Source organism: Choristoneura fumiferana, chromosome 2 (genome assembly GCF_025370935.1).
Source record: "Choristoneura fumiferana chromosome 2, NRCan_CFum_1, whole genome shotgun sequence".
NCBI lineage: Eukaryota > Metazoa > Arthropoda > Insecta > Lepidoptera > Tortricidae > Choristoneura > Choristoneura fumiferana.
This window is the reverse complement of record NC_133473.1, coordinates 8,216,313-8,230,249: the sequence shown is the minus strand read 5'-3', so window position 1 is coordinate 8,230,249 and position 13,937 is coordinate 8,216,313. Positions and strand designations below refer to the sequence as shown.

The 13,937-nt window shown below is 35.9% G+C and overlaps 1 protein-coding gene across 1 annotated transcript in view; it reads right to left on the bottom strand.

Moving 5' to 3' along the window:
* Positions 1-335: 335 nt before the first annotated feature.
* LOC141445423 (aminopeptidase N-like) overlaps positions 336-13,937 on the bottom strand; it is a 21,999-nt gene continuing 8,397 nt past the window's right edge. The window contains exons 3-7 of the mRNA XM_074111266.1: positions 9,010-9,148; positions 3,565-3,745; positions 3,086-3,260; positions 2,077-2,223; positions 336-429 (exon numbers count right to left, since the gene is read on the bottom strand). Of these exons, the coding sequence (XP_073967367.1) occupies positions 351-429; positions 2,077-2,223; positions 3,086-3,260; positions 3,565-3,745; positions 9,010-9,148 (721 nt within the window). The 3' untranslated portion in view covers positions 336-350. The remainder of the gene's footprint in view (positions 430-2,076; positions 2,224-3,085; positions 3,261-3,564; positions 3,746-9,009; positions 9,149-13,937) is intronic.

Genomic DNA, 13,937 nt, shown 5'->3' with positions numbered 1-13,937 from the left:
TGAATGTTCAATTACTGTAGTAAATATCAATTAACTATTATATCGATAGATCGGCTATGGCAAAAAAAGAACAATACTGTGCATATTGTATGTTAGGGCGAGATAGACACACTATTTTACTAATATACCATTCCTATGTATTATATCCCGACATAGAAATAACAATATTTTATCTAAAGGTAGGTATCAAATTTTGCACAGGATGTGCTTCATACATTATAAATGAAGATTACGATATAATTACGGGAATTCCTCGGGGAATTTAATAAAATCCCGGATGATTAAATCAGCAGCCATACTGATTCGCGTAATCAAGCCATGAGTAAAAGTCTAGTAAAATAAAAAATACCTTAGTCTGAGTGCTCAGCAGTTGTGAGTCTTCTGGCAAATGCGTTCAAGATGTTGGTGGTTCCAGTCAAACCTTGAACTCTATGAACAAAAACAGATATGAAAACAAATTATGAGAATCTTTTTTTTTTTATTCGACTGGGTGGCAAACGAGCAAGTGGCTCTCCTGATGGTAGGAGATTACCACCTCCCATAGACACCTGCAACACCAGGGGGATTGCAGATGCGTTGCCAACCTAGAGGCCTATGATGGGATACCTCAAGTACCATTAATTTTACCTGTTGTCTTACTCTCCACGCCGAAACACAACAGGGCAAGCACTGCTATTTCACGGCAGGATTAGCGAGCAAGATGGTGGTAGCAATCCGGGCGGACCTTGCACAAGGTCCTACCACCTGCAATTCTGAGAATCTGACAATCTTATCAATTTTACAAGCTTTAAGCTTTTTAGTGAAATAACTTGCTGTTTTGCAAGCCAAATTTAACCTTATTCCATTAGTCGGAATGACTTGAAAGTTTCTGTATATTTTGTAATTTAAATATCCATGCAAATACAGTTGTAAAAAGGATACTTTTAAAAAATGGCTGTAGTAAAAACGTATTTTATAGCCAGTTAGAATTAATACTGGGGGCCTACCATGATCTTTTCATAAACGATCCAAACGCAGAGCAGTTCAATTTAGGCACCTAAACTGAATCGTCGAAATTGGTACCACGACGTTTATTTTTCAGAGCTGAGTCTCAATGGTTTACATGTGAATGAAAGACCGATATTGTCTCTGGTCCGAAACTGAAACGCTAAGTCGTGAAAGGGATGCCGCTATATGCAAACCAAATATTGTATACTAAAACCTCTTTATTTTTGAAAAAGCAATAACTCTATGTCATTCCGTGTTCTTAGCAACCGTTGTGTTGATTACAAATAAAATGTTTACGCTGTCACTAATCCACGAGTCTCTTTTCTCACTGAAAAATTAGTTTTATCAATGAGGAGTTAAGAAGCACAATGTCGTGAGTACCTATGAAAAGTTATAAAACTTGAATAAAAGTTTAAAAGTTCTTGAAATTTAAAAATATTCCAAGTAAAACACTTAAAATTCCAAAAGAATTGACAGAATGAGTAACTTATACTGAATCGCTAAATTTGAAACAGAAGCAATTCAATTCCCACTCAAGTTCAGCGTCATGGTACGAAAACCGCTTGAAGTGAGTGAATGAAAATGTCTGTAACGCTGTCGCTGAATCGTGCCTGAACTGAATCGCAAAAGTAACGTCGTGGTATGAAATAGCGATGCAGTTCAATTTAGAGCCTAAACTTAATTAAGAGAGCGTGGTAGGCCCCCTGTTCGCCTACTCAAAAAAATCACAAAGATACAAGATTCGAAATATAAGGTTCACTAAATCGATAAGTAAAATCGACAAGAGTACGAGTATGACCGTTTCATGCTCGAACGTTGAAATAGTGCAATATCATGTTTTAATACAAACTGTTGCTATTGGCGAATTGATAGTATCCATCATTACAGTCGTTCATTCCATGCATCAGTCTCAGCAATAATATCGGATAGGATATTATAAATAATATAAAATATGTGTTGACTATTGAACAATACAAATAAAGTTTTGTTGGGTATTCTATCAGGTATCATAGCCGGTGACTGGGCTGTGTGTTCTTGAGATTCCTAGTTTCTTTTTATTCGTGTAATGGTATTCCTTTTTCTACTAACCTAGGTTGAATTTGAGGCCAGTGCTCAATGATGAACTCAAGGGCAGCTTCCATACCCTCAGGACTCGAGTTAACGACGGACACGATAATAGTATGTTTGTCCTGCTCTCGCACGGGTGAGTTGTCATCGATCACTTCGTTCAAGTAGCTGAGGAATACAGAATTAGTCACTGATGAATCGAGAGTAGTTTTAGAGTGACAGATGGAAGAGATTATAAATGTGTACTTTGTAAGATGAGTCATAGATTATTTGCTATCTGCATTAAAAAAATAAATATTACGTGGCGTACAGATTTTAATTTCAACAATTTTATTGGTAAATCATCAGCATCATCACCATTCCCAATATCATCTGGCCTAAGTAAATATTATATTTCCCAAATTTCAATGCTGACAGAATTAGCATCCCCAGGCTCTACACAGGGGGGCTATTACGAAATTTGAAAATGCAAGTGCGTATCGTACCGTCCCTCTCACTCTCGTATTAAATAATATAAGCGTGAGCGGGACGGCATTAAACGAAGTTAGAATTTTGCACTTCGAAGTATAGGGCCAAGTCCAGTGAAGATTTTGAAGTTTACACTAATGATGCGAGTACATTAAGTTTTAAGTAAACTGCAAACTGAAGTGGCAGTGGGCCGGCCATATCAGTCGAAGAACTGATAACCGCTGGGGCAAACGAGTTCTTGAGTGGAGACCGCGAATCGGCAAGCGTGGCGTAGGGCGCCCTCAGACTAGGTGGAGCGATGATCTTTGCAGGTTAGCTGGCAAGAACTGGATGAGACTGGCCGAGGATCATGCACAGTGGCGTGCAACTGGAGAGGCCTATGTCCAGCAGTGGACTAAGATAGGCCGATGATGATGATGATGATGAAGTTTTAAGTTGTGTGTAGATTTCTTCATGTCTTCCACGATCTTCTCTTTGGGAGGCCACAGGTAATACCAGTAAGCTGTCACGGATACTCCGCCGATTTAAACAGATTACACCGTAATCATAAAAAAAAACTTACTTTTGCCTTAGCTCCTCGTTGCTGGTGCATCCAAGGGCACTTAGCAAAATGGACTGCTCACTGGAGTCGGTGCTGGCGACGTATTGCTGCCAGAGGAATTCGAAGTTCTCTTCGTCACCGCCGCGGAGGCCGGAGCAGTACACGATGGTTTGGATATCAGGGTTCAGGCGCTGGGCTGTAGATAAAGTGGAAATGAACCCTCTGTTTTACTACTTTATTGATTTCTTTTTCTTTTGTAACAGATATATATTGCTGTATCTGCTTAATCGAATAGAATAAACAGATACGGCATTTAAGCGGCCCGTAGTATTGTTTTGCATTGCATTGTATAACTCTTTATTGTACATACAACACACACACACACACACACTTAGTTTAGTTTAGTGATTAGGTTAAAACAATATAGTTTGAGTGTTTTTTTTTTCAACATCAATCAATGTGTGGAAAAAATGTGAAACACAGATATTATCAAATCTTACAAGGATTATTTCTGAAGTTCTGTAGCAGTTCTGAAGCAGTATTGACGCAGTCTTGGTTGCCGTAGCGGCAATTGATATCCAAGATGATGTTTCTGTGGTAAGCAGCCACATGCTCTTCCCCAGATGCCGCTGTGAAGCCGAATTGCTGGTACAGAGGCGCTGTCAGACCCAGGGCGTATTCCTACAAAATATAAGTTTCTTTTAACCGAAGCAAAACCCGACATAGTTCAAAGAATATACATTAAGTGGCAATTGGCGAGCCAGATCGCTCGTACAACCGATAACCGTTGGAAGAGAATGGTGCTGCAGTAGGTAAAAGAATATCAGTGAATTAGAAGTAGGAAGTGTCAAATGTTCAGAAAAAAAGTGAGTGCTGTGCTATGCATGCATATGCAGATGCAGCATGTACCATCAGACAAATGTGGCATGCAAACGATTACCAACTTTAGGGTGGTAGACCACATATTTGGCTGATGGTACGTGCATTGCATGTTTTAAATGCACTTATGTCTCATCGTCATGATCTCGTAGATGTCCACTATTGTAAAAAAGCAACCTTTTAAATGCTAGATGTTTGTGAATTGTGAATTAATGACAACCGCCATTTAGCATCCACCAATTGCCTACGAGTTTTAACAATGCCATCGGTACCCACATCTTGCTTGTCTCATACATATTTTTATATATGTACTGTTAGTTGTAGAACACTTAATCTCTCTTAAAAAATCTGTTCAGAAAGGCAGATAAAAGAATCTGTTAGTGAGGAGCACCCAAATATTACGAAATATTTTATTCCGAATTTGCTAATTCAGATTTTCTAAAACTCCGATGTTATTGGCCCGAAGTACAGTATTCCGATTATCAATTTTTCGAAATGACATCGCTAATTCGGAAATATGTCATTCGGCAAAATAAACTTCGTATCGTACTTCATATCAATAAATTTAGGTAAATTGACCTGTATAGGTTATGTTAGGTTAGAATTGCGTCAAGGCGCATAGCGCCTTAACTGCGCGGAATAGGAGCTCCGTCGACCTTGCGTCACATTGCTGAAAATAAAATAACAGTTACTACTGTTTTAGGCCATCTAACCTACATAGCTTATGTTAATAAGTCAAATGTGTAATGATATTCGGAATTTTGAAAATCGGTATTTTAGTAATCGGAATTCGTATTTTTGACATTTCTGATTATTATTGAGTCGGAATTATTATTGTTTGGTATATTAAAATTCGAGAGATGGGGGAGGCCTATGTCCAACAGTGGACGTCCTACAGCTGAGATGATGATGATGATGATATTAAAATTTGGAATTTTGAAAACCTTAGATATTTTTAATTTTCGGATTTATAAAATCGGATTTATGAAGAATCGGAATAGTCATATTAGGAGTTTTAAAGCATTCGGAATTATAAAAATCGGTATTTTGAAATTCGTGATTCCGACTTTCGGAATTTAGTTTTTCGTATGTATGTAGTGATCTCAGAGACCTGAAGTCACCTACATTTTTAATCTATTGATAGATCAAGATAAATTTTCCGTCACTGATACATTTTTATTTGTCTACTTCTCTACTTGATAACATATACTTGAGATCGGTATCAAACATGGCTCTTTACTTACTACCATTTGACAGAGTAATGGAGAAAAAAAAAATACATAATGACCTTGGTCGGTAGTTAACAGTATTATTTATTTGTCTTCTTATAATTTTACAATCTTGAAACGTACAAAAGGATGGAGTGTAAAAGTAAAAGCAAGCGAAATAATATGATAAAGGTAACAATATAATAGCCCACTAAAACATAATAATAATTATGTGAAATGAGAGTCAAGTTCAATATTATGTTATATGCCTTGATTGTTGAGTTTAACGACAAAAAAGTGAGATCTAAATGGATGCCAAGTGCCAAGGTGCCAAGTTCAATGGTCAATCCTGAAATTTATTTATAATAATATAAAAATATTTATCTTCTTATAACTTTGAAAAATATATTGAAGCCTACGGTTGGACTTGGCTAGTTTTCATATACGAATTATAGTATAGCCTTCGTAAGTTTTAAAGCGGTATACACATAGTTTGAATCCCGGAGAAGGACAAAGGATATTTTATATCCCGGAAAATTGCATAGTTCCCGCGGGATAGCGATAAACGAATTTTGCGCGGACGGAGACGCGGGTAACGGTAAGTATAAATATTATTACTACAAGTTTTTTTTCTTGCCTTCATTTTTACAAACTGTATTTGCATTTGTCATCCAAACTACATGCACTATGTATACCTTCAAATCAATTCGACCACTGTGGAAGTGATACAAAATTAGCTAAAAAGCAGTGAAGCAGTGATGGGCAAAGTACGGCCCGCGAAGGGATTTACTCCGGCCCGCTATATGGCCCGCGATAATTATTATTTTGATCGTCCTACAGTATTTTCATTTCACTATTTCAAATTATTTGGCAAAAAATATAAAATAGAATGAAGTAATCCTGGCCCTCCTCTAAAATATCTCTAACTTTTTGACCCCCTCCCCAATGAAGAAATTTTTGCCCACCACTGGCCTAAAGGCTTAATTAGTGCACAGCCAGTTCTAGCATGCAAATATTGATATTAATTATTATTTCTATTAATATTTTGTAAAGATATAACCCAATTTATATCAGTAGAACATTGAATAGGGCACCTGCACTAAAGGCCCATTATTATGGCAAATTAAATCCATTTGAACCCAAATTATAGATTGCACGTGTCCCTCACATCCACAATACGTTCAATGAGAAGGGTTCTCTTACGTTTCTAAAGATCATATCCTTGCCTTTTCATTTCGAATTTCGCCTCCCATTATGATTTTCAATAGCAAGTTACGACATTATTTCTACCGAGCTCCCTTGTACAATTGGTTTAAATTGACATTATATTAATGATTATTATTTCAATTTAGGCAGACAGGCAAAAGGCAGGCAGTATGAGCAACTGATAGATGCCTGTATCTAGCTGTCCCTTGGTCAAGTATTCTTAGTACTATTAATGTGTTGGTCTATTTTAATTATCGATCAATTCTTCTTCTTCTTCTTGCGTGCCTCTCCGCTACTGGAGGTTGGCTGTCAGCTCCGCATATCTCTCCTTGTCTCTCTCCAGAGAAAACAGTTCTTCCACACTGGCGATACCGGTCCACTCTCTGATGTTTCGGAGCCACGATTTCTTTCTTCTTCCGACGCGTCTCCCTCAATTTTTCCCATCATTATTGTCTGGAGTAAATGATACCGCTCATGCCTTAATACATGTCCTAGATTCTGATAGGCTACCTTTCAATCAATATAAAATTTTCACAGATTTTATTAATAATAATAAATATTTAAAACTAATTTGATGACAAATATATTTATTCCAATATATTAGCGACTTAATAATTCCAAATGACCAGCATGATTCTTGGTCACGCGTTGAATGTCGCTAAAGCCTCAACGTTTTTGCTATATTTAAATGATCGTGGTCGTAAGTAGACTTAGGAGCTGTTTCACCATCCATTGATTAGTGTTAACTGACGGTTAAATGTGAAGCCATCTCTTTTTGTTTTGTTCGAATAGACGGAGACCGCATCATATTTAACTGTCAGTTAACACTAATCAATGGGTGATAAAACAGCCCCTTATAGTTCAAGGTGAAATTTTGAATCCCGGTTGTATTGTCATTATGAATAATAATAACACCAAAAATTTGAGAATCGATTAATATTGTGATTTACACTTAAGTATTTTATTATGATTGAAAATCGCAGAAGTTGAATACAACTGAACTGAAAAACAAAAACACTACACTTTTGTAAAAAATAAGTCACTTTTCTTTACAAAGTCTAAATGCCTGTTTGCACTTTTTAATATCTCTTAAAGTTTCATAATACTTTTATTTTAATCGTTTATTTTTGCCGTAGGATCCGGGATTGCCCCCCTTCTACTGCTGTGGGCGCCGTAGAAACCGGCTGAGGGACATAGGATAAGATGGACAGTAGCATCTTCTTGGGACTATAAAGTACATCTTATACTACAACCGCTTGCCGTTGTGGCGATTCAAAATTCAAATCATTTATTTAGTAAATAGGCCGCAATGGGCACTTTTCCACGTATTTTTAAACTACCGGCGCTTTTGTAAAGACCATCATTGCCAAGAAGAATGAGCGGCAAGAAACGTGGCAGAAAGTTTTTTTTTTTCAAAATAAAATAATTAAGTACAATAAAACCATCAGGAGACCCACTCGCTCGTTTGCCATCCAGTCGAATAAAAAAAAAAAAAAAAAAAAAACACTTAAAAACTATTAGTAAGTATAAAATTAAACAAAAAAATTACAAATAATAATAATAATAATACAGGGATGTATGGGGTCCCTTAGTTACAAAACTAAAAACTAACTTCTACGTTCAGTGGAAGTGTAGAATGCATCCACCGTCATAAATAAAAAATTAAAAAATGATTCTGAAATATGTATACATTTCAGGTCAAATAATCACTAAGCTTTTAGATTCCGAAGGCAAGCTCACTACCAATCCCCAGCAGGCAAGATCATTACCAATACCCGACAATAATGATGATAAAACATTCAGTTTGTGTGGGGAAGACGACGATGCCAATAACGAAAACCCATTCGGCTGACTTCGAATCCTTTTCGAGTTATTCAACTACTGAACATTATATTCTACCCGAACAAATGAAACACTTGAATCCACTTAACTTAATGCTAAGTTTGGGTTGTGGTTATTAAATGACGGGAAACCCAACCTATTTCAGTGCTTACCGGCTATTCTTTGCCTGTGGATATAATTTTGTTTTAATCCCAAATCTATATTTTTGACAATCAAGGAGTAGGTATTTATTAATTGCGTAGTCAATATAACAAAATAAACAGTTAAGATCCTGAGACAATAAAGTATTGTCATCCATTGCCTCTTTTGCTCTCTTTACTAAAGTTTTTATGGATACTAAGCAATGGATACATACATAGCTAATTGTTCGCGCACTAAAACCTATTCCGGCTACAATGTATTAGTGCAGGGTGTCTCTCTGGCACAAGAAGAAAAAACTCAGTGTCGTGTAATACGTGTTACCTATGTCGACTGCCTTTATTTAATTCGCCGCAAAAGAAAATACACTATTAATTTACGCACCAAACCAGATGAGTGCTTCTGCACTATTTGAAAATTACGTGAACGTAATGACCCAGCGTGCTCCTGACCTCTTCCACCCAAATATTGGCTATTTAGCATGCCATACCACACATTTAAACATCAAAGACTTTTTGGCGTTCTATCGTTACTTAGTTATTGTTAGTTTGCTATTTTAGTCTTATCAATTACTGTAAGGTGATGGTACTGGTGGACCCGAAATAAATCTTTCTCTTTCTTTGTCATTCTTATAATATTCGAATATTAAAAGTATCATGTTTTTTAACTTACTTGGAATATTTCGTATACGGCAGGCGAGCCGCTCAAAACCACGTCGAGGTAGCTCCATGCGGCGTTGGCGGCGCCCCACGGGATGTAGTCTTCCTCTCGATCAAGGTAGAGAGACAGGTCCAACGCATGCGCATAAACCCTGGAACGTGAATCATGTCAAGTGCTGTCCGAAGAAGTTTCGCCCGAGTTCTAAAATAGAGAAGCAATGAACTAGGAACCAGAATGATCGAGGGGCGTTCTAGTGTGACAGCGCAATTTGAAGATTTTTGGCCCTCCCTGTCTTCTGTGCAATGCGCCATAACATTTTTTTGTACCCTTCCTCCCCCACCGTAAAAGTTACGTAACACTCAAATGACCATTTCTATTTAAGATTTTTTTAGCTTTTAGCCAGTTTCCAAATTAACCTGGCATTTTTTGGCACAGTTGCGCTGGCAAGTCTAGTTATAATGCGCTAACTGTCTAAGTGCAAACGCTATGCACTATGTTTACTTCGTCCACATTCCATCTTATCAACCATCTCGTTTCGTCTAGTGTCCCATATCCACTTTCATGGGTCTATTTTTTCTTCTTTACGAGTATATTTACTAACACTAACTAAATACCATAACATTTGTATCTTTAATATTTTAAAGGAAATATTTATTTTAACCCACAATATTTAAGCGTGTAAACCACAAAAAAAATTTTTGGATATAAAAGAACCTTTGAACTAAATTTTTCGGCCCTTCCCTTGGGTTAAAAACAAAAATAAATTCGGTTTTTATTTAGAACACATCCTGGTTAAAAAAATTACGCATAGAATATTATACTCGTATTAGTTAAAAGTTAAAGTTACAGATTGTTTTCTTTTTCTCTACATTAGATAGCTTGTTATTCTTAAAAATACTTAAGATTGCTACTGTCTTGCTGGTTGAAGGTAACAAATATGTAACTAATTGAATATTGTAGGTTAACCTGTTTTGTTTTTGTGCTGGCATTAATTATAGTTTATTTTATAATTAATAGAACTATTGGTTCTTAAGTATATATTATGTATGTCGCTGCATTGAAATTTAACCGTTTGTTTCCTAAAAATAAATTAAAAAATACACCGGGTGTGGCCTGTAATATGAGCAAATAATTAAAACATAGACCATAATGCTTAAACTGAACAACATTAGTTCAGCGACTTTAAAATAATTAGTTTTCATATTTTTTATTACACTTTTAAGTTTATTCGAAGAAGCAATGTAGAGGAAACTGCTTGATGTGTAGCGTGACAGGCGACGTCAGTTGGGTTCTAGGATGACGTACATTGATAGCATTATTTAATGAAAAAGGAAAATTCAAAGACTCCATTATTTTTAAAAGTCGCTGAACTTATGTTGTTTAGTTTGACGAGGACGACCTGTTTTTAAGTTTTTGCTCGTACTACAGGACACACCCGATATATATATATTATATATCGATATATTTAGAATTTCCAAATCATAAATTGAAATTTTCATCATCATCATCCCAGCCTATACGTCCCACTGCTGGGCACAGGCCTCCTCTCAGAACAAGAGGGCTTGGGCCATAGTTCCCATGCGGGCCCAGTGCGTATTGGGAACTTCACACGCACCATTGAATTGCTTTCCGCAGGTTTGTGCAGGTTTCCTAACGATGTTTCCTTCGCCGCAAAGCTCGTGGTGATTTCAAATGTAACTCCGCACATGAATTTCCAAAAACTCAGAGGTGCGAGCCGGGTTTGAACCCACGACCCTCTGCTTGAGAAGCGATAGGTCAAACAACTAGGCCACCACGGCTTTTTCAAATTTTGAAATTTTAATTTGGCTCCATTCCATGTTTTATACTGACATTTGATTGTATTTTGTTACGTCCAACATTTTAACTTTATTATTCGTCATTACTGTTTTTTTTTTTCTAACTTGTCACTGGATTTTTAATCTTGGCTGTCTTTTTATTGGAAATCGATAACTATTTTGCGTGATCTTATTTTTTTATGCTTATTTGAAAAAAATAAAAATATTTTTATGACAAAAATGAAAATATAAAATTTGATGAACTTTTTATGAGTTTCATAATAGTATAACTAGCCTGTATGTATTTATTCAGAAGATGATAAATCTATCTATCTATCCAAAACAAATATCTCATGATTGCCTTTACGCAATTTAAAAAGGGACTGATTTAAAGCAAGCGGGTCATAACAAATAGGTATTCATGAATTCAAATCCAATCGGTGTACCTGTGCCGCCTCTGATTTAAACAAAAATTGTTTCTGGATTCAATCAACGTATTTACATTTATTAGGAATTTAATTATTTCGATTTTTATACACCACCTGCTCACCTTTAATGTGCTTAAAATGACCCCCCAAATAGCATTACGAGTAAAAGACGAAGCTATAAAATACACAATGGATACTTAAATTAAAGTCCTCAAACTAGAGAGCAAAGTACTTTTATATTTCATACTTCATATTTTCCCCTATTTTGGTTCATCAATCAACCCAGCCTACTACGTCCCACTGCTGGGCACAGGCCTCCTCTCAGAACAAGAGGGTTTGGGCTATAGTTCCCACGCGGGCCCAGTGCGGATTGTGCAGGTTTCCTCAGGATGTTTTCCTTCACCGCAAAGCTCGTGGTAAATTTCAAATGTAATTCCGCACATGAATTTCGAAAACTCAGAGGTGCGAGCCGGGGTTTGAAACCACGACCCTCTGTTTGAGAGGCGATAGGTCAAAGCACTAGGCCACCGCGGCTTCTATTTTGGTTATTTTGGTATAATTATTTGGTTCTCTAACCACTTGGCAGTCTTGTTGTCAATATCTGCAGTCAAACAACTCGGTCTAACCAGCTTGAAAACTAGGGCCTTGTGACGTGTTAGATATCTGTTTTTAATATTAAATATTTGATTTTGGGTAACTATTTAAGCGTTTATTCCATTTAATTGCGGGCACATATTTGTTGACCTGATAGAAGATTCTGTTACAGATTTCAGGTTATCTACTAGAAGTACAGGAATCTGAAAAATAATCTGAAATATATTTATATTTATGAATTGCCTTGCTTCTTTCTTTCATTCTTTCATTCAAATTCATAAAAGAATGTGACCACGCCAAAAACGGCGGATGAAACGCTCGAATAATGAGCCTTTTAGCGTTTATACCTGTTGTGCTGGCAACATTGCATTTTGATAGTTTTTTCTCGATTATTCCATGAAAATTGAATGAAAATTAAAAATGTGGTCTGATAGAACACTTCTTATTAATATAAGTTGATGTGTCTACTCGTACTCCAATAATTATTCGTGGTAGACTTTTATATTCTTTTAAAATAAATATGTATGTATGTATGAAAATACTTTATTGTACATAAACACAAAAATAATAGAAAAAGAAAACAACAAAACAAAAGAGTACAAAAGCGAACTTGTCCCTAAAAGGGATCTTTGCAAGCTAACCTAATCATGTTTATTAACGGTTTAAAAGAATATTAAAGTCTATAACGAATAATATTATTGGTCTAGACACATTAACTTATATATTGAGAAGTGTTCTATCAGACCACATTTTTCAATTTTCATTCAATTTTTATGGAATAACTGAGAAAAACTAACAAAAACGCATCGTTGCCAGCTCTTAACAGGTTTTTAACAACTCAGTTATCACTGTATCTGTAAATGAATACAGTAGATTGTGTTGTGATAGCTGTACAAGGGCGACAAGATCCACCTCAGACTGTCAGCTAGCAATACTGAAACTACGATAATATTTTTACAAGAAGAATGCAAATTAATTATGCTTTGTTTGGAATACTAATGGTCGGCGCAGTTTTTGTTCCTAAAACTTTTTTTATGCTCCTACTGCTCGTCCTTGTGCTCATTTATCGGATTTTGCACAGTTAATTGTGTTAGTGACTAAGTATAGTGTTTTATTGTTACTTACTTGAAATTTAAAAACATCCGATGAAGCATAAATAAAAAGATGTTTTAATAATATATCACCATTTGAATAAAATGCGAAAATAAAGAGGAGGAAAATAATTTAAAGAAAGTACCTTGACTCGTCAAGGATAATCTTGTTTGCCTGAAACTCACGGTAAAACGTATCACATAAACTTTTTTTGCAGTTTAATCATTTCTCATAAGCCAAATTTCACATAATTGCGCATAACAAAACCTTTGCACATTTTTTTTCCGTGAAAAGCCCCACACAAATAAATTGCTAACAGAAAAGTAAGTTAGTTTTGGTTTGGTTTCTACATAAAAAAACGCTAAGTCTGATTGTCCCATTAACTTGTAAGTGAAATTAGTCTTTACTATTATAGCCCTAAAACTGATATTGATTATTACGGCGGTAAAGATTTTTTTTTTGATCAACAGTAGGTAGGTCCAAAATAAACTGTTGGAACTTTCCCAAAAATTAATGTTAACACAATTGAACACTATTTTAAATAATAAAAAAATCTTATTCCGCAAGTTACAAGCACTTAACTCGCTTCATGAAGGTGAATAAAAACTATGCTTTAATTTTTTCTCAAAAATGTCCGTAAAAGTTGTCATTATTCTTTACATATCAAAGAAAGAAAGAAAGAAAGAAAAAATACATTTATTCACAACACAAGACACAACAATAGTATTAGTACAAATAGACAACACGTAGGAAAGTATGTGTCATTGCGGTTGTGAATCGGACACTGGCTGTAAATACTCATACTCAGCCAGTAATTGCCTATTTGCAGGCCACGACAATAATCTACTATTATAACACGGCCATGAAACTAAAATAGCGTCACTGGCAGGTTTAGATTTTACAAAATAGCAAGATTAGTACCACAAATGGGTGCCATTGCCGTCCCGTTAATATTCAAGGCAAACTTTCCGTTAATATCGCTACAATTTCTGTTTTGTTCCGGTTGGATTACGTGTTATAAATGGCCATG